This window comes from Schistocerca cancellata, chromosome 4 (assembly GCF_023864275.1).
Source record: "Schistocerca cancellata isolate TAMUIC-IGC-003103 chromosome 4, iqSchCanc2.1, whole genome shotgun sequence".
NCBI classification, from domain to species: Eukaryota; Metazoa; Arthropoda; class Insecta; order Orthoptera; family Acrididae; genus Schistocerca; species Schistocerca cancellata.
Window position 1 is genome coordinate 419,678,026 of NC_064629.1, and position 23,070 is coordinate 419,701,095.

Consider the following 23,070-nt stretch of genomic DNA (forward strand, 5'->3'; position numbering starts at 1 on the left):
GCACCCACAAAGTGCCTGTCACTGTAATGTCATACAAGCATTGTGGTGGTCCTTGGCTAAGTTTCTGTAAGTATATGTAGAAAACTCATGAGAGCCCTTCTAAGTCCTAATGGTGACCTATTGTAGGTGAGACTCTTGTATCTGGAGGAGAGTACATAAGCACACATGATGTTTCCTGGTTGGTGTTTCAGTCACATGAAGGAATGTACACTAGAAATTACCATAACCATTTTCTAGCATTTTCTACTGTTTTTGTTCTTGTCAGACATAAGGTTGTGTTTTATGCAGCATTTGTAAATATTCCACAAATTTTAGTGATGTATAATATTCTAAAGCTATTTGAATGATATAGATAATTCTTCAGTTACAGAGTTTTATGGTGAGTAGAATTCTGTATTTTTTTAAAACTAGTTACATAGCTTGTGGATGGTTAAGCAATACTTTGTTGTTTGTGTACCATCTTGTACCTTGATATGGAAGAAGCTGTTCTGGAAAGGAGCATATCATGTTTGAAAATAAACTGAGATTGTTTAATCTCTTAACAAATTTCCCTGTCTTGAAAACGGAAATTTGTGTTAGTTGCCAATAGCTTCTTCTTCAAAATGTTGGTTTTTGGTAATACGTCCTCTTAATTTGATTTCACTTAATGATTATTAATGTGTAGCAGAATAATAATGTAACACACAAACCTTTAAACACTGTACTGACAACATTCTATTTATTGCATCACTTTTATATTTGAATAGAACATTTGTTCCTAGGAATATGATTACATTGCACCTTGGAATATTTTTTAATATTTGGAAAACCTTATTTTTCTGGGGTAATTTTTGTAGTTCCAGAAAGAAACTGTAGCACTCATAAAGCAACTATTATTGTTTTGAAATGGAATAAGGAGATACCTTAAACTTCTGTTACAGGGCTGGATTGTGTCTCAGTGCACAATGCTTTATCATACCTGTGCATCACAAACAGCATGTTTAATACTTTTCTGTGCTGACTCCCCCACTGAACTGACAAGATGAGGGTGGTGCCATGCATAGTCTACAGATGGCCAAGTTCCATTTCCATGGTCTTGCCTAGGACCAAATGCACAGGGTGAGAATGATAGAAATGAGGCTGTCCTTCAGGTGCAACTGAGAAAATGCTTTGCATAGCCCAGAACTGGTTTGAACAATTGCTATACTTTTGTTGTAATGTATTCTGATCATTAAGCAGGATGTGCTGTGAATTGACACAGACACAACTATAATACCTGAAACTTCACTTAACAAGTATAGTTTTCCTGTGTAATCATCACCTTGCCCAAAGTTTTGTTGGGCACTTTCAACACTAGCATGGTGCTGTGCAAGGGCACATTATATTCCAATGGCATTGTTCAGTGGCCAAGGCATATAGAACCCAGGTCATCTTTCTTTGTGCAAGTATAGTCTTCTGAGTTGGAAATGCAGGCAACACCATCAAATATGTTTGATGTTGTGTTGCATAGTGTTGTTCCCACCTCTATTGCCATAGCTGCTAATGAATGATTGTGCAATGGTACTATACATTGAGGTATGCCGGTCTGAATCCTGGTGAAGGATGAAGTTTTTACTGCAAGTGTTTGACCAGCAAGAAGAGGAGAGACCCTTCCAGGTCACCAGTCTTTGTGCCAGTGTTCTGGATTAATTGCCAAACATCTTTACAGCATCTCATGAAATGAGGGCATGTGACACTGTTGATGGTAATCTGTCCATCAGGTGGGGACATTAAGCTCAACAGCCCCCTTGGTGCTTTTTGGGAATAGTAGGATATGTGCCAGCACTGGGTTTCACCCTCTCCCATCTCTCATCATCATCATCATCAGCATCAAAAAAATAAACATAGCACTACACTATACACACATCCACTACAATCATTAGCACTCCAAAAATACACATATGACACAGCTCCAACATATCACTAAAGAATGGTGCCAATGTGCATGAAGGATGAACATCCTACCTGACACACAGCTGAACCTCGAGATTTGTCAGACAACAATGCCATCTTATATTCAACTGTAACTTCGTGTTGTTTACTATAGTAAAAGGTTGTAGAAAATGTCAAGAAGGGGCAGGGTATCACTGATAGCACTTGTGCCAAATAGGAATGATGATAGTGTGAATGTCCAAAGGAACTGACTTTTTTGTCTTGGTATTAACTACTTTTCCACTATTCATATAATGGGTGATTGAAAACTATTTGCTCTGTGACTTTCTGCAGAATGAGAGGATGATGCAGTGTTATTATTCAAGTACAGAAGTACTCAATACTAACTGATAATTTTTGTTATTTCTACATTGTCAGTGAATGTCTCCTGTGAAAATGACATAAATTCAGATTATTGCATGATGCCAGCAACATAAGGTTGATTAATTTGGAAAATGTAAGTTTCTTGGACCACACTTCATGATCAGCAGAAAGACAAACCATAACAAGTCTGATGAGCAATTTTTCATATGACACTGTACATGGCTAATCATGATGATGGAGAGAGAGAGCATGGAGGTCAGCAATCCATGATGTACATGATCAATCAAACATTCTATTACATTGGTTAAAGTACATTCAAGGTGTAACAATCTTCAGTTCCCAGTGGTAATAGAGGGTCAATAAATCACAAAAAAATGCTGAATCTGAAACCACTGGGATTAGAGTGTGGCCATAGTTTCTGCGCTATTTTGTGTAACCAGCTACATGATGACAGTAATGGTATGTATTTAGAGTCAGGATCAAGAACCCTTTTGACCTCTGTATCTACATCTAGATCCAGGTTCTGGAGATCACTCAAGTACACTGCGGATAGTGCTTCTCATTGGACCACAGATTAAAGTTTCTTCCCATTTGGTTTGTACGGAATGTAGGAAGCCTGACTGCAAAAGTTGTCTCTTTGTTCTGTTGTTACTCTATTTTTCTTTGCATTTCCCACAGGAGCACTAAATAAGGGTCTGTAGCATATTCCTAGATATCTCACTTAATACATATTCTTGATACTTTGTAAGTAGATTTATGTGGGATAGCTGACATCTATCTTGGAATATCTATACATTCAGGTTTTTCAGCATTTCCATTATACTCTCACCAATTGTGTTGCCATCTTTTCTATACATTCAGTATCCTCTGTTAAATCTTTTAGATGTGGTTCTGCACACTTGAGCAATAATCAAGGAAGGGTAACACAAAAGATTTTTAAGCAATCTCCTTTGTCACTGGTTGCACTTCCCCAGTATCCTACCGATGAATGGAAATATGTCACTAGCTTTATCTATTGATGAGGTCATATAATTATTATTTTTCATGTCACACCCAGGTATTTGTGTGAGTTTATTGATTCCAATTGGGACTCATTGATATTGTAATGATAAGATACCAAATTTCTCTTCTTAGTATAGAGCACAAGCTGTAATGTTGCATAGGGCATTTCCACTCTTCTCCCATTGAGAAGCTTTTTTGTTAATAGCCTAAAATATAAACTTAATTAATTAGTTCTCCTCTGTATGTTTCACTATGCCACTAAATTTTCTCTCTTTTCTATTATTTGGACACTGCTTGATAGAATGTACAAGTAGGATATATATTTCCTCTTTTGAAAGCTATACTTGAAAATTTACCATATTATATATTTTTTATAAATCAGGTTCCAGTCCCATATTCACTTTTTAATGCACTGAATTAGGTAGTACACTTAATTAATCCATTTCACTTTCCACTCGAATGAGTATTTTTTGTAAGCACAAAGATTATTTCCAAACTGCAAGTACATAATATTGCACTATTCTATTGTTATTAACTTCAAGTTTATTTTATTAGAAACTCACTATAAATCCATAGCTTGATGGTTAGGTGGGTTTATGGTCAACTACAGGAACAGAAAACTGCTACACTGTGCAACAGGCAAAAACGGAACCATGTCAGACAGTGGGTGCAACATAACCACATTTAACACTACTGAAAGGCATTCAGTCCTATGCAGTGTAGTAGCATGGTGACTGCATGGTGCTAGTCTGTTTGCCTGTTGACTAGTGTATTGTATTCTGTTGAGACCTGCACATTGGTAGCACCATTTGAAATTGTGCCAAGAGCACAAGGACTGGACCAATGATGAGTAGACGTGGTGAGAACAAATATTGCAGCATGTCCACATTTACAAACAACTATTCAGCAGGTGCCAGCCACACTGGTGGGGGAATGGAATGCCCTATCACAAGAACTCATTTCAAGTCTGTGGCCAGAATGGCAGCACATTGCAGAGCATGTATTACTGTCTGTGGTGATCACACATCCTATTAAAAACATGCATCACCTTTTGTAATGTCCAGGATACCACTATAAATCATGGTGACTTGAGTGTAATTGCTCTCTGTGAAGAGAAGTGTTATTTCTGTTTGTCTCATTGTGTATTTCATTCTGTTATCTTATGTACTGTAGCAGTATATGTAGCAGTATATGTGGTCCCTGTTTCATTGAACTGTATTAGCTGGCAGTGACTCATCATGCAAAAGTTACTTTTGTCCTTAAGTCTTGTGCAGCAGTGTATACTTACAATCATGTAAAACTAGATGAGGAACAGAAATACGTAAGAAAAATAGAAACAGCAGGTGCTAACATAGAGCTTGCATTTTCAGTTGTAATGCATCCTTTGCTGACAGTTATTATTTAATGTAACTGGAATTTAAAAAAAAAATTTTTTGAGTAAAGACAAGAAATAAGTGGGATCAATACACCTAATTAACTTCAGTGTCAGTATTGTGTGTATACTTTAAAATGGACAAGAGCACACCAAAGCTGATAAACTACAGTAGACATAAGGCAATACATTGTGTAGTACCTCATGTTTACATGCCTTCACATGTACTCAAAATGTCACAGAATGTACTAAATATTCTGTACTTCAACAGTGTACCATTGAAGATGATTTTAATACTAATATTGACTTGTATTTTTTAGAAAGTGGTCATTTATTTTATTTTGTGGAACAGTATATGAAATACTTTCAGTTGTCTGAGATTAATCAAAATTAAACTGACTGGATATTGCCAACATAACATACATTTTCATTAGAATTTATTTGAGTTTTCAATATCCAGTACGCTTAACTAAGCTTTTTTATTTAAATAACAGGTCCTGATGAAAGATATTGTTACTCCAGTACCACCAGAAGAAGTTCGAGGGATGATTAAGAAATGTTTAGAGAAAGCAGCACTTGTTAATTACACTAGACTTTCTGCAGAAGCAAAAATAGAAGGTAAACTCTGTGAACTGTTTGTAAATGAAATAGACTATAGCAAATTTTTATAGATGGTATATTTAATAGAAAATTGCACTTGTTTAATGTTATATCTTTTATCTATTTCTAATGCTTCATTCAAGGAGGTGAAGGGACAGTACAAGGTAATTTTGTAATTATGGATAAATGTTTTGTAAGTTTCAAAATCAGTGATTTTTTTGACAGAGTACAGTATTTTTTCCAAATCTAGTAACTAATTTAACCCATTTTTGCCTGAGATTATTTTCTCTGTTTTATTTTGGGTAAACATTTGAAATTAACTTAAAATAATTTTTTTGAGATAGCCTTATTGCAAGTTTTGATTTTTCACCATTGATTTAGGTGAGAAACATTGTTCCCAAATAGGAACACCAGGAATGAGAAGGGTCCCACAAATGAAAACAAAAAGAAACATAATTTTTTCAATAATATTGATTTATTTAGTGAAACAAAAGCCTTAGTACAAATATTGATTACATACAGCCAACTAACAGTTAATTCTTACAACGGCAGTCCTTGAAACAATGCTCATGGAGAGTTATTTTACATTTTTCACATGCCTTTCTGGAATTATTTTTTGCAAAGAGCACATCTTCCTTCCTTGGCTGCATTTGAAATCCAGTGGCCAACATTGTCAAAGTGTACTGTATCAAAAGTCCTCTTTAGTAATTCTTTTATTATCTTCAGTCTTCCTCCTGACATTGGTGGTTTGCCATATTTTTGCAAATATGTTTCTACCATGAAACTTCCTGACAGATTAAAACCGTGTGCCAGACCGAGACACCAACTCGGGACTTTTGCCTTTCGCGTGCAAGTGCTCTACCAACTGAGCTACCTAAGCTTGGGTAGCTCCATTGGTAGAGCACTTGCCAGCGAAAGGCAAAGGTCCTGAGTTTGAGTCTCGGTCCGGCACACAGTTTTAATCTGCAAGGAAGTTTCATATCAGCGCACACTCCGCTGCAGAGTGAAAACCTTATTCATGTTTCTACCATGTTCCTTCTAAATAAGAGGCTGCAAAGATTCTGATTATTTTTATTTGCCCGGGAAGTTGCCACACGTTTTGCATTACCACATCAATACAGGTAATAAATATTGGCCACCTCCATTTATTTGATGGTACAGACGTCCAATAATACGAAATATTTTCATTCATCCTATCTATGCCACCTATGAAATGGTTATATGCTTTGACTATGTTCGGCTATGTTTTTTTTCAGCCTGGAACCATCTACAGGCCCCTCTGATGGGGTGAACAGGGCCACATGTTGATATGATGTGAACTGGTTGGTTGTTATTCCAAACAGCTATCACTGATCCAGAATGTTTTTCTCTTCTGCAGTCGAAGCTACTATGAGGGGACTTCGCTATTTGTTTTGAATCATCTATAGGGCACTTACATATTCTATTACTCATTATTGCACCCATGAATCCTATTCCATTTTCTCTCAGTGTTTTGGCCAAATTAATTGAGGAAGAAAAAAGATTGGTGTAGATTTTGTATGGAGCTGGTGGTAAGTCTTTGACTAGTTTCAGAACACATGCTCACCTAAGCTAACATTTTTCAGCCATTCAATATCTTTTCTGCTGTAAGGAAAAAATTGTGCAGGATACCCAAGTGACTCACAGAGGCACCAAATCTTGAGGCCAAATATTATGGGCTTACTCTTCAGGAATTGCTTTGCTCCATGCCTGCCATAATATGGCACCATATTCTCGTCAACTGAAAGATGTTCAGATAATGGAGTATGAGACAAGGGATGATATTTCACCAAATCTGTCATCTGAAGTTATTTTTGAGTTATCAGCACAGTGAACAAACTATTTTTATGTTTCAAATCTGTTACGCCTTGTTGCTGAACTGACAAACTTTGTATGTCTCTGTGTTGACTTGCCACAGCATTCTCCATCCAGGTACAGTTAGGTATCCTGACAGACTAAAAATTGCTAAAAAATATCTCAGTTCATCACATGAAATTGCAAAACTGCCGTCACTTTTCTGATATGCATATAGGGTAGTCATTTCCTGAAGGTGTTTCAATACACCATCATCAAAAAAGAGTTCAAAGGACTCAACAGAACTAGAGGGAATATCTTTTCTTGCAGTGAAGTAAACTGATCAAAATTGGGAGTAACGTCAGCTTTCTCCCAATCATAAGGAGATGAAAGAGCCCCTCAGCCTCACAGAGTACTGCTTCCATTATTACTAGAATGAGGTGAATGCTGCAGCACCTCTTCGCACATACTCTGTTCTGTCCCGCATGATGAATTTTGCTTCAGCTACAGCTGAAATTTGTCGACCAGACAAATTATCAACAGTTCCGCATGTTTTTTCATCTCCACTGCCTTCTTCTGTCTCCCATCCATCATCTGGAGTATCATTGTTTATATATGCCTCTGCAAAGTCTTCATCTTCCTCCAAAATGGCTGAAATTTCAGCAGCAGTGAAAGAACTGAAAGAAATATATGTATGTTCAAGTTTGTAAATGTGTGACTAACAAAGACCGTGTGTCTCTGGTGTTCCCCTTTGGCAACACGCAAATATTTACGTTGCTTACTAATAAAGGAATAAAATAATTATAATTAATTTTCTATGGACCTCCTCCTTACTGTTCTAAGATATTAAGAAAAAAGAAAAGAGATTAGGAAAGAACTAAATTATTGTACAATACTTACTTTTTGGTAGACATGTTACAAACTGAAATGACTGCTAATTTTGTAAACCCTCAACAATCACCAGTCAACAATGAGGTTCAATCCAAAGCACTTAGAAAGAAAATAGACTCCAAACCATTGATCTAAAAAGAAACTCGGATTTTAATAAACATTGCATGGCTCATAATAAATAAACAAAGACTATAAAAATATTGTTCCCAATTGGGAACACCAGGCAAAAATGGGTTAAAATGATATTTTTGAGAAAAACAACATAAAATTAAGATACTACTTTATTATTCATTTAGAACACTAGATGGAAGTACCTTATTTTGCACTAATTAGTACTTTGTTACATTTACATCTTGGTTACATAGTTTACATTTGATTGCCAAAGATTGCTTGAAACTGATGGCACTATATTTCTTCTCGTGTTCAGAATATTAAACATTCAACCTCCTCACTCCCAATCCTTTGCTGCTGAATGGCACAGAGGTTGTATAGTATATGTTATATACAGATAACAGAACTTGAATCCATTAATGTTGATATCTTTCATGTACATCTCAATGTACATTGAAACCCTTGGGAAGATAAAAATTTATGTTTGCTGGTGTCAATAAGGAACAAAATGTATGTGTATACAGTGTGATTCAATGTGAATTATACAAGATAGCAACAAATAAAGGACAGACCTGATCCCATTGATGGTTCCTTGTATCATCCCCTGTGTATAAAATAGGAAGTTATAAAACTGTAATGGTATTGCCGGGATCTTTTGTAATCATGTTATACCTGCAATCATACTATAACTGCCTGTTGCAGAATTGCTTCAGAGATGGTGGTTGAAGCATTCACTATAGATTTTAAAAGGTAGTAGTAAATTATTTACACATTCATGATGGGAATCAAATGCACTGTAGTGGTAGGTTGTTACGTACAGTTCATTCAAGAATCCTGCTCTATATAATAAGGCTTCAAATGATTCACATAGAACGGTATGTGCCTTATTGTGATCAGAATGATAATGAGAATAGTGGAAGGCAGTGCAGAGAGGAAATAATACAGACAACAAAACTAGTATCCAGGTAGAGGATATGCTTTTGTTCTCATACTGAATCTCATTAATAAGAAATTCTATAAGTACTAGCAACTGTCCTGCATCCATATTGCACACTGCACCAAGGAACCATAAGTATGGCCACCATTAACATTAGGACAATTAATGTCCACAGAATTTTCCCAAGATGATAAAACAAAATAATAGCAATGTAGTAACAGGATTTTCAGGATGCCTGTAAAAAGTTAACTACTTTTATCGTAAATTCTGTATGAGAGATACACATTTATTTTAATAAGTAATTCTTCTTGTTATGACCTTTAGTTCCCCTATGAAGAGAGGGGCAGCTATGAGTCACGATGGTGTGAGCGGGTGATGGAGGAGAGGTGGGAGCGCAGAGGGCTCAAGAGAAAGGCAGCTGCAGATGTAATTAGATTTTTATTGAGGCATCTGCACTTCTTGATACACACAGGTAGGGGCCATTTGCCCAATCTGCTGGGCTGGGTGCCTGCCTGTATGCACCATGATACTGACACACAGTTGTTACTGAGCATCAGTGGTCTCATTATGTAAGCCAGCTACAAAGTTTCCACTGCAGCCTTGTATATACTCAATAATGCTGTATCTGCTACAGCCCTAGGTGGTGCCCAACTGCATCATGGTGGACATCCACCACCATGGTGAGACACCCATCCTGCCATTGTGGTAGATGGCTGTTGTGCATGAGGAGCAACCCATTGCCCCTTGGGCAGTAGTTAGATATGCTGCTGGTGTTGACCTGGATGGCTCGCCGTGCTGAGGCATTAAGTCTGGCGAGGGACTTGGAGCATAGAGCTATTGCACAGTCGTGTCAATGAACTGGTGACTCCTACTGACACCTCCATGTTCCAACCTCATTTAATAGAGCCCCATCTTCCTGGAAGGGCTGTGAGACTAAGAATAATTTCATTACAAAATGTCCAGCAGCTATATCTGGCAGCGGCATGCTTGTTGTACATATGCACCACTGCCAAACATATATCCTAAAACACCATTGTGAATGTCTGTGCAGTACCACTCAGTTCACTGTTTCAAAAAGGTCACTTGTCTCTCAACACTCCATCAGCCTTGTGGAATTATTACACTGACAACATCCTACATTCATCTGTTGTCAGCACTGCTGCAATACACCACTCAGGCTCATACTAATATGGTCATACATCTCAAAAGCTGACAGCATTAATAATGAGATACAAAGCAAGCTGGAAAGGTTTTCTTTATAAGTTTGCAAAGATAATATTACATGTAAATCATGCAAGTAACTAGAATGACAGATCATATAAACACACATTAGATATTGAAACTTTAAGTAAACATTGATCAAAGAAACTTCTTGTAATTTTTTTTTAACTTTCTATGCAAGTGCAAAACATTTAGTCACTACTTGTTCATAAGTATAAGTTCACTGAAGTATCTTCAGAATATATAATAATGTGTTTGTGTCCTTACACAATAATGTCAGTTCAGTACAATTATATAGCACAACCACTCCATTATATAACATGTTCTAGCCAAATGTCTTATTTTCCATGTACTATAAACAAATATTTAGTTGTGCATTATTATTGTTTCCAAATGTGGTTAATAGTGTCAATATTGATCACTACATTCATGACCTAAAACACTATACATCACTCAGAAATACGTGTCTCTAAATAACTCCATGTAATTATCACTTCACCATTAAATCATTGTATTTTTTAATATATCAATGTAACTGAGTAATTTTAAGTAGCTAAGAATGACAGTATTGGTTGGGGAAAATATTTCAAAAACACTGAAAGGAGAAGGTAATAATGGCTGAAGCATAGAAGCTAAAGTAAAAAAAAAATATAGGGGATGAATAAAATATAAAAAAATATAAAAATATAAAAAATATCTTAAAAAATATAAAAAATATAGAAATGATGATGGAAATAGGATCACATTTGAGGAAGTGGAGAAAATGGTCAATATGTTGCAGTGCAATAAAGCGGCTGGGGTGGATGAAATTAAATCGGAACTCATGAAATACAGTGGAATGTCAGGTCTTAAATAGCTACACAGGATAATTGAAATGGCGTGGGAGTCGGGACAGGTTCTATCAGACTGGACGAAAGCAGTAATCACACCAATCTTTAAACATGGAAACAGAAAAGATTGTAACAACTACAGAGGTATCTCTTTAATCAGCATTGTGGGTAAAATCTTCTCAGGTATTGTTGAAAGGAAAGTTCGAGTATTAGTTGAGGACAAATTGGATGAAAATCAGTGTGGGTTTAGGCCTTTTAGAGGTTGTCAGGACCAGATCTTTAGCTTACGGCAAATAATGGAGAAGTGTTACGAGTGGAACAGGGAATTGTATCTATGCTTTATAGATCTAGAAAAGGCATATGACCGGGTTCCTAGAAGGAAGTTATTGTCTGTTCTATGAGATTATGGAATAGGAGGCAAACTTTTGCAAGCAATTAAAGGTCTTTACATAGATAGTCAGGCAGCAGTTACAGTTGACGGTAAATTGAGTTCATGGTTCAAAGTAGTTTCAGGGGTAAAACAAGGCTGAAACCTGTCTCCACTGTTGTTCATATTATTTATAGATCATATGTTGAAAACAATAAACTGGCTGGGTGAGATTAAGATATGTGAACACAAAATAAGCAGTCTCACATATGCAGATGACTTAGTTGTGATGGCAGATTCGATTGAAAGTTTACAAAGTAATATTTCAGAGCTAGATCAGAAATGTAAGGGCTATGTTATGAAGATTAACATTTCCAAAACGAAAGTAATGGCAGTGGGAAAGAGATATAAATGGATTGAGTGCCAAATAGGAGGAACAAAGTTAGAACAGGTGGACAGTTTCAAGTACTTAAGATGCAGGATGCATATTCTCACAGGATGGCAACATAGTGAAAGAACTGGAAGCGAGGTGTAGCAAAGCTAATGCAGTGAGCACTCAGCTACGATCTACTCTCTTCTGAAAGAAGGAAGTCAGTACCAAGACTAAGTTATCTGTGCACCGTTCAATCTTTCGACCAACTTTGTTGAATGGGAGCGAAAGCTGGGTGGATTCAGGTTATCTCACCAGTAAGGTTGAGGTTACGGATATGAAAGTAGCTAGGATGATTGCAGGTACTAGTGGATTGGAACAATGGCAAGAGGGTGTTCACAATGAGGAAATCAAAGAAAAACTGGGAATAAACTCTATAGATGTAGCAGTCAGGGCGAACAGGCTTAGATGGTGGGGGCATGTTACATGCATGGGAGAAGCAAGGTTACCCAAGGCTCAGCAGTAGAGGGTAGGAGGAGTCAGGGCAGACCAAGGAGAAGGTACCTGGATTCGGTTAAGAATGATTTTGAAGTAATAGGCTTAACATCAGAAGAATGTTAGCAGAGAATAGGGGATCATGGAGGAATTTTATAAGGGGGACTATGCTCCAGACTGAACGCTGAAAGGCATAATCAGTCTTAAATGATAATGATGATGATGATAAGAATTGGGGTCTTGTGCTTGCCATGGTACATCGCCTACCACGAATGTATATTCACTTAAGTTTTACACAGTAAAATGTGTTTATCATAAACAACAGATTAACCATAACTAACTTTCGTTCATTAACCACAAATTTTACATTTTTTCCAATTTTAATGTGATCCCACTTCATCTCAATTTGTCCACCAGTAGTTCTTGTGACAAATAACATTCGTCCCAACTCTTATTGCAAAGCAAAGTGTCATCAACATATGCAGTAAATTCAGAAGATGATTCCTCACCTAACACTTGATACAAATCTCTAATAAATGTAGCTACTGACACAATTAAACTGTAGGGCACAATCCAGTACTGATAGCATTTAGCATTCTACAATAGTGATGTTGTGTATTTGTGAGATTGTGGAGCAGATGGTATTAATGAAATTTATATGTTAAATCCGAGGTTTTCATTAGTTTAATACACTGAGACTTATGTAATAACTCATTTATTTTCATTTTCTCAATGGATAATATTTTCAGAAATGTGTAGTGTAAAACAAGTCAAACACATCCATCATGTTTTACTACAATCCACCAATGGATTATTATAATCACTACTACTTGTCTCAATTGTGTCATAGCTTTCCATCTTTTGCAACTCTTTTTCAACAGCAGTTCTCCTTGTAATTGGTACATCATACATTGTTTTACAGAATGGCTATTGAAGTTTCAGGTTTAGTACACATTCAAAATTCTTCACACTACCTAATGCATCACTGAACACAGCCTCATATTGCTATAAGAAAGCTTTAAGTTAATGTTTTTGTTAAGTGTTCAGCCCCACAGTTTCAGATTCCATTTCCTCAATTATTTTCACCAACCACTTCTCATCAACTTCTAGTTATAAATTATCCTCCACTTCATAAGTTTCATCTTCCTCCAATGTCCACCTGTTTGTGTTTTGATGATCGACTAAATTTACCTGCTCATGAATTTGGTTTGGATTATATTCCCTTTTTGTGTGTGCCACATAATGTTTTCTCCCTCCATTGAAAAGCAGCACAAATATTAAGTAGTCAGTCAGTCCCTATAATATATTCTTCAGTTAATTCTGAAATTATTAAGCACCCATGTTCAGATTCGACACTTGCAGTTTCAAAAGTCAGTAGAGTTTGGTATCTCACCAACCTACTGTGTCTACCAGCAACCTAATTCCTATCACTGGTGCCTCAATATAGTTCTTATTGTGTCTGATTTCATTCCTTAAAGCTTCTGATATTCCAAACATTCTATTACCTGAATCCAGTAATGATTTCCCCTTCCAATTTCCTATTTTCATTTGAGCATTTGGATTCCTTATTTCCTCACTTGTCTTTTTATTGATCTCTTCATCTGTGGGTCCTTTTTAACTGCACTGAAGTCCACATCCTTTCTATTTTCAAAGCTCCTGTTTCTATTTATTGCTACTTATATCATAGTGGTTATTACACAAATTCTCTAATAACACAATTGAATCTTCACTCACCCCTACCATTCTTTTACAGAATTCATAAATTTAATTGCAATTAACATCCCACCAGAAAACTTTCATTATGGTACTTAATTTAAGATTTAGAATTAAAGACTGGTTAGGCATCTTACATACAGATTTCATCTGAACACTTTCATTGACTTAAGTCATGAGCATCTTTGATATTTACACATGTAACAGATTTAGACACTTCCTTTGCAACTTCATTTTTATGTACCTCTGTCCTCTTCTTTCTCATCTAACAAATATTGCTTAGATCCAACAAAATTATCCACATTTACATTATCCTTAATTTCTTCCTCATCAACAACATCACAGACATTAGATACAGCTTCATCTACCATATGATTCTCCCTCTACTCATGTCCTGCTACTTCTTCACGTTTAGGAAAGATCTCACAAATATTTAAGCTATCATCAGCAGTCTCATTCAGATTTTCTCCCATGTCAACACTGTACAATGTTATAAGTTACATTCCGGTAGCTCACTGTGCAGATTTTTAGTTTCTGGTGTGCTTTGCTCTATACCCTACCTTTCCAGATATTATCCCTACTGTTTTATTAACTGGGTACTCTTGTGTAATTACCCTCCCTCCCCAACCCATTTTATTAACCATTTTGTGTAGCACTTTTATTACACTTATTGGTCTGTGTTTTAAATCGCTATCCTTCGCTCTCACATTGAGGACATCAAATGGAGCATCTTTCAGTTTCATTGTTCACTTATTTTAGCACTCAGATGGAAATGTTGTAATGAATTTTGATTATTATAACAGTTTCTGTTATTTTGTTCATATTCCCTTTTCTAGTGTCTCCCTCTGTTATCAATATCGCTTGTTGTTCCCTTTTTTGCATTTCTATGGTTGTTATCACCATTCCTCCATTAGTAATTATTATTTTCCCAATTTCCATTACATTCTTCTTGTCTGAAATTATTTCAGTCAAAACACTTTGTATTATTTCTTTCAAATACTCTGTCCAACTAATCTAGGTATTTAAGGAACTATTAAACTGATTCATCAGGCCTGTACACTAATCTCCATTGCACATTCTCAGGTAATCTTCAGTCTAAAGTATCAGTTTGTGTCAATTCCTCAAATGTTTGGTTTCAATGAACAAAATTCCCTACCATCCCTTCTTTGTCCTGCGTAACTTGATCCACTAAGAAATTCCCTTTTAGTTCTAGCTTTCTTTCACTGACCAAAAATTGTTAGTAAAACTATTTTCAGACTTGTGATAAAATAAATCTTGTGTACAACTATGATCTTCCAAAGATAGTTCTTCACCATCCATACATCTTTTCCCAATTTCAGTTTTAAGATTATCAGTTACAGTTAGAATTAAATTGCCTTTAAAGTGTTGTAATAAATCAAAATGATGGGAATTAATATTCCCACAACAATTTTCACTGGCATACTATAAAATCAATTAAAAAATGTGTTGATAAATATTATTATTGTCATGCTTTCCTATAAACAATAAAAATGCTTTGGAACATAAAGTTAATTATTCTCTAATCATGACATGTTATTTTTACATTCATTATGTCTTTCTGGTCTGGTCTCTTCAACACTGTGAAATTTTGTTTCACAAGTATTGTTAGCAGATGCAACTTCATTATTAAAATTACATTCTACTCTAAAAATTTCAACCCAAAAATTTACTTCCAGTTCAGTTACTTTCTGATTAACAATTAGATCATTGGGTGCTGTGTTTGGAACTCTGTCACTTAATTTTGTGGTTTTTCAATTGCAGTCTCAATTTCTCCAATTTCCTTCCAAATGCTAAAATCTGACTTCATGCCACCAATTTACCAGCATCACGACTCTCAGCAAACTTCTTTCATAACTTGGTTTTCAACACTTCACTGTTGGAAAATTGTTTGCTTGTTTCAGAAATCTGATTGTTCAAAGTTTCATTGGTAGCAGATATTTGTTTGTTCAGAATTTTGTTGGTATCAGAAATTTGTTTACCTCAGTGTTTTACTGTCTTGTGCTAAAATCTCTAAGGTTGTGATAATTCTTTCAGAAATACTTCTAATGATGATTTGTTTCCAGAATCTACCAGATCATCCAAACTTGATTCTGATGTATTAATACTGAATCAACTTCCTCAAGAATGTCCTCAACTGAGTCACTTTTCTCTTTCTTTAGAGTCATTTAGAAAGTTTGACTACTGAAGTACGTTACTTCACACACAACAGACACTAATGTCACATGTAATAACTTTTCTGTTACTGACTTTTCTCCAATAAGATAATTACAGAAACAACTTAAATCATCCACTTGCCTTCTGTTGCAGTTTGTCTGTTATGCACTCTTTGTTCTCTAGTCTTATTATTTTTGCTGGCCCCAAGTAATTGTTCCTGTACCAGGAAGCATTAAATGGTAAATGGATTGTAATTAAGTTCTGATAGTTACTCCTCTAAATGCAGTTTCTGAATCTCAAACAGATATATTCTTCAGTATATCCACACTCAGCACTGATGACATATAATACTTCTGCCTTCAGCAGTACCACGAAGCAATATCAAGTCCTTTTGCAACAACTCTTCTGCTAAGAGCCTCTGTTTCACACAATATTCCCACCAACCCTCTGTACCTCCCACACAATGAACAAGACACTATCTCACATAGTAGTCAAAGAGTTTATAATGATACTCATGATGTTGTATCTGACTTCTTGGACATGTAGGTGGCTAGTAATATCATAGTTCATTAGAACACACTGAATAATTATTACTTTTTTTCTTACCAAAAAACTTATCTCTGCTCACCAGGTTCAGTTATAGCTATGAAACTTCACACATGGACTTATGGTTCAGAAAACACTCAATAAGCCATGACCTCTGACTGGCAAATTGATGCAAGTCCAGAATGACCGAACTTTGACTTCTCTACAGTCATTGGAAAACACATGTTCATTGACAATTGTTGGCACAGTTCTGATAGTGTTGCTCTGATGATTTCCATGTTCTGTGTCATGGCGAGTAGCAAGCACAATGATGTTACTCTGGCAGGAACTTCATGGAAGTGGACAGGTTCTGACCTCAAACAGAACTACCCTCCTTGCCTCTGGCAACACTGTTTCAGGGCAGATGCATGGTGGTGGCAGCTTTAAACTACAGGAGGCACAACTTCTTCCTAGCATCTCATTGGCACATCATGATACTGAATTGCTATTTAATACCTCTACAGTGGTTGATACTTCTTGAGCTGCTCTCAACATTCAATGACACCACAGATAATAATAACTGGTGCAATGTCAAAACAATTAATAAAATAGAGTTATGTGAATTCAGTTGAAATACTTCATCCTTAATTTAGCTTTGTAGGATATAAAAATGTAATTATGGAATAACTCATTTTTATGAATGTGTATATATAAAAATTATTCTTATCTAAGTAAGAAGATAATTAGCCTCTAGTACCACACATTTCTTACTATACAAGGTGAATCAGGAGAAAAGTCACATCCTTTGAGGTATGATAGTATTAGTGATTCTGAACAAAAAAAGTCATATGAACATATGTCCTGTTCTTAGCAGTTTTTGAGGAAAGTAATGAAAACAGTGAGGTACAGGTGATAGTAAATGAAACATTGTGATTTAATGTTTTGTTTAATTGTATACATTTCCTTACAAAAGATGTTAAATTTGTACAATCCTTTACTTGAGCACATGAATTTAAAACACAAGTGAGAAGTTCCTCCTTTGTCATCCTGCACAGAATTTGTGAAGACCTGTGAAATTTTCGCTTCACCGATCCATACTATTTTGTCTATACATTTAACAACACTGTAAAACACTGGTGCAAACACTATAGTACTGATATGTGAGGTAACGAATATGCACAATTCCATACCTTTCCTTCCAAGTTACTCCGTATTATTCATTTGATTGCATTACAACGTTCATACAGAATACAGAGAAATTGATAGTCAAAAGAACTGGTGGCTTGCCCACATAGGTTAGATACTGCATCTATCTTACTTACTCTGCTGCTTACTGCTACTTGCTTACAATTCTATTGATCACACTTGTTTTGTGCTTCTGGCAATATAATCTTCACGGCTAGTCCCATTGCAGCCTTTTCTTGTAATCCTAAATTTACATCTTTTCCTCATTCACACTACAAGATTACACTCTCACTCTCTCTTATGCTCTGTTGAAATTTGGGCTATTGGTGGTTTATCTCTCCACTTTCAAAGAAGAAAAGCTACACACATCCGAGTTAGAGCCAGTGAGGCCCCTTATATTGTGGCACTCAAAATGACCATCACATATCATTGTCCTTCTCTGAACAGCTCTATGTGCTACATAAAACTGATTGGCTGAAATGCACCCTTGGTGTACAGCAATGAATTGATGCAGAGAATGGATTAGGTCAGGTTATAAAGTCTGATTTAGAAATGTTCTAGTCCTGCTGCAAATAATTCCCAAGGAACATTTGGCAAATACAACTGTGGTTGTGAAATGTTCCCTTGGGTGATTCCCATAATGGTGACAGGCAGGTGGAAAGTTGACCTCATTATGTCACATGTGTCCCACTGATTTAAAGTCCACTTCCCTTAAGTTCCATGCATCTGGCCCTGTGAGTGTCCCTTGCTTGTAACAACTTGCCACTATTACTGAGGCACCACTTACAGGTATGAAGGGCAATAGGATGCCTCCCTGGATAAGTGATATCAGTTCCGATAGGACTAATGCATGTCTCCAATTACAACCATCACAAACAGGTATCAGAGCTGTTCTGCCAAACCAACAGGATTGATAGACAGCCTGAACACGTGCTTCCCAAGACCAGCAGTACAGGTAATGTGCACAATCCACAGTCTGCCCAAGTTCACTGTCACTCCGTAACTGTGCACCTCCATTCTGGATTTCACTCCCCACTTCACCCACCAAGATGCCACTCTTGAAATTCATGAGCATAAAATACTATCATTGCCACAAGTTATCGATGGTCTCAGTGAAGAGGGGAATGAGGTATGCATCTGTAATGGTCTTGCTGTTGCGGAGACAGTAGTCACAGCAGAACCTGTGTTGTCTAGAACCATCTGTAGATTTTTTTGGTAAGACCATGATTCCTGCACCCCATGGATTACTGCTTCTAAAGGGTGGGGCAAATAAATGTGACCTGGATGAGTGGATATGTTTGGGCATGAATATATGCCTATAACTACACCTGACAGGATGGAACAACTACCCATACAGCTGGCTGAATCATGGAGCACATTTACACAATCTTCACGCCTGACAGTGTTGTTAGTAGAGGTCAGTCTGATCATGGCCCTAGGTGGCCATCCAGGTCACTTGATCTGTCAATGTGTGATTACTTCATGTGGGGAGCCCTGTAGTCCAAGGTGCTTCATAACTATCCTCATAGTCTTCAAGAACTGCAGCAAAATATTTCGAATGAGATTTCAGCAATTCCAGCAGTCCAACTTTGACCCATCTTCAACTTGCTGACCACAGCCCAAAAGTTCCAAGAGATGAATGGTAGTCACTTTACTACTTCTATAGTCAGGTTAGTACTGTATTTCTTTGTACACTGGAACTCTGTTCTCTGGGTTACTTTTATTTGTATTTATCATACTATCCTGTCAGATAACTGCTGGTAAATAAAATCTTACATAATCAGCTGCCAATACCTTGGCACATGATATGTACACTGGTGCTTCATTCCCTGTTTGGTATTCAGTGTTGAGCCAAAGGCATTGCTGGCAACAGCCCCAATGGAACAAAAATAAATCCTCAGATTTCAGCAATGATACATCCACTCTCTCTCTGTTCTCTTTAAATGCTTCACTTTCCTATGGGATGCATTCTTAAGGCTGGCCACTGTCTGCCTATATCAGCTGTGACTGCAGTTTTACCATTCACGCATTTCTGTGGTAGAACCACCACAATAACTTCATGCCAAAAATGCAGTCTGAAAATTTCTGCAACAGTGATGGATGCTGTCTGCTACCTTATATGCTTTACTAATGAGGCTGCCACTACAGAAAATCTACTCTGTATTCTCAGATCTCTTTTGCAATGCGTTAAGACAGTTGCCTATGCTTAGACAGACAATTAATCATTGTTAACATAGCAGACATTCAGAAGATCATCAAAGATTTTCAGCAAGATAATGGGAAATTTATCAACATGAACAAGTCAGGAGTAACAGGATATTTTTTGAACCCCAAGGACATCATCATTATGTGGTTATACCATGCAACTCAATGGAATCTGCTTAGGCAGACAATTAATCATTGTTAACATAGCAGACATTCAGAAGATCATCAGAGATTTTCAGCAAGATAATGGGAAATTTATCAACATGAACAAGTCAGGAGTAACAGGATATTTTTTGAACCCCAAGGACGTCATCATCATGTGGTTATATCATGCAACTCAATGGAATCTGCTTAGGCAGACAATTAATCATTGTTAACATAGCAGACATTCAGAAGATCATCAGAGATTTTCAGCAAGATAATGGGAAATTTATCAACATGAACAAGTCAGGAGTAACAGGATATTTTTTGAACCCCAAGGACATCATCATCATGTGGTTATATCATGCAACTCAATGGAATCAGCTAGTGCTAAAAGTCAGTTCACAGCTACGAACAAAGTGGTTAACCACTTGCAAGAATAGATGGTTTTAATTCAAACAGAGATCAGAAAAATAAAGACAATGGATAGGATATAGAAGGCAGTCTTCATTAATGATACAATTTTGTGTGGTAGCATCACCTGGCAGTAAAATACCTTCCACCCAAACTAATAAAACAGAGAATTCTTTGTATGCTTTGTATTTTTGGAGGGCTAGTACCGTAATTAAACCCTTTATAATAAAGACAAAATCTCTCTGCAAATAGTGCATGAGCCTATAGGATGTAGACGCTCATTGCAAAGCAACCCTTGTTTGGCAAGTGTCTAAAATTCTCATGGCATTAGTGTACTCCATCATGCAACAGATGCTCTTCATAAGATAAGAGATGAGCATACTAGTAACTATGGAGTATGAAAGTGGTTAATTCTGTAGGATATTCAATGTAATATGTTACTGGTGTCCTGTCAGTGTCTGGAACTTTGTTTATTTTATGTAGTCTCAAGTGTTTTTCAATACCAAAGGTCTTTTGTATCAGTGCGTATCATTTGTGACTCCATATGATTGTCAAACAATGGTATGGTGCTATACACATGCGTAAATACATTCTTAAAATCAAAAATATTTCTGCTTACAACTTGCTGTCTTCAGTTTTAGCAACAGATGGATCTATGAGAGACTGAATTGCAAGTACCATGCTGGATATGCCACTGGTAGACATCATTTTGATATCAGACTGGAGATATTTCCATGAAGCAAAAAGTATTAGTAATGACAATTCAGCTCTGTAGCCTCAGTTAATACTGCATGGTTGTGTAGCCATGCTCAGGCTGGATGGAAGCAATTGTCACCACCTATATTTGGCTAACAAGGCATGAATAGTTGATGGGATAATGTTCATGATCATTAGACTTTGCACCAGCATCCAGCATTAAATTCCAAAACATTGCAGTGACTCATGAAGTGAGTGCATGTAATCCAATTAATGATGATCTGTCCATTGAATGAGGACCTTAAGCCCAACTGTCCCCTTGTGTTATTTGGGGGTTATGGATTAGGTGCCTGAATGAGGTTTCAACCACTGCCATCTCTCATCATCACATAACACAAAAATGACACCACATTACAGACACACAGATTTAGTCATCTTGTTTCAGCATATACACATATGATATGTCTCACACGCTGTGTGGCATGCTGTTATTGTGTTTAGAGGAAGAAAATCCTTTTTGATTACGTGGCTAAAAATCTTAAGTCTTTCCCAACTGACACTTTCATACAGCATTTTCTTCATAGATAGGTGTGGATTTTCAGACATTTTGTAACCTACCTGAACATGAGGGCATAGCTCTATCACATGCAAAGCTTTAAACATGACTGCTTGGTTCAGTAACTGTTTCTAAATTAAAATTGAAACAAATCATACTATGGAAGTGTAGAGCTGTCAAAACCCAAACCATTACATATCTGATAAGCCACATACTATCACAGTGAATGGATTTAGCATACACAACCTATGTAAAGCTACTACAAGAAAGTGGGAACAAATTAAATCTAATGCGGTATGTGTATGCCTATTACAGGAGGAAAAAATAGACAACCTGTGATAGGGATATTAATGATTAGCAGGAATACATATTTACTGGATCAGATTAGATTTACTTTCATTTCAGTTGATCCATAGTGAGAAAAATGATAATACATGAAAATATTTACAACTAAAATAAATAATTTTTTTATCCAATGAACACCATACGGGAGGATCATTTTACAACACTCATTTACTAAGATCACATTAATGCACTGACTTTAAAATTAAAAAAATATATATATTTACAAGGTAATAAACATATAATAGAACTACTACAATACTTATAAAATAAAATAAAAAAAAATTAAAAAATCTGTTGGTTCTACTGAGCAATTCATCAATGGAGTGGAAGGAGTTGGCCACCAATAGATCCTTTAGGCTTCTATTAAACTGAATTTAATTGGTTATTAAGCTTTTTATGGTTGGTTGGTTGGTTTAGAGGTGGGAGAAGGTACCAACCTATGAGGTCATTGGTTCCTTGTTCCTAATAAAACAATGCCATAAGTGTGAGTATAAAACGGACGAAACACATAACACAAAACAGAAAGAAAAGAAAAGCCACAAGAATGAAGGGAAGGCAATGAACACTAAAAGGAACAAAAGAGGACAAGAAAACAACAGAGAGACGCTAGAAACAGAAGAGAATAAAACATGACAGCAGATTACAGTGGCTGGCCAACCATGAGAATAAAAAGGGAAAGCCAGCCACTCTGCAATACATTAAAACCTCCCCCCTAAAAGCACTAGGGTGAGGACACATAGGGACAATGGACATGCACTAAAACCTAGATAGAAGTATAAAACCCACTCTCATGGATAAAACGTAAAACTAAAGCTGCTGTGGAGGCATTGTCA

The 23,070-nt window shown here is 36.5% G+C and overlaps 1 protein-coding gene across 1 annotated transcript in view; it reads left to right on the forward strand.

Moving 5' to 3' along the window:
* The window catches only part of LOC126183408 (calcium-dependent secretion activator-like), a 1,473,721-nt gene that overhangs the window by 1,139,701 nt on the left and 310,950 nt on the right, over positions 1-23,070 (forward strand). The window contains exons 22-23 of the mRNA XM_049925356.1: positions 5,143-5,266; positions 5,392-5,412. Of these exons, the coding sequence (XP_049781313.1) occupies positions 5,143-5,266; positions 5,392-5,412 (145 nt within the window). The remainder of the gene's footprint in view (positions 1-5,142; positions 5,267-5,391; positions 5,413-23,070) is intronic.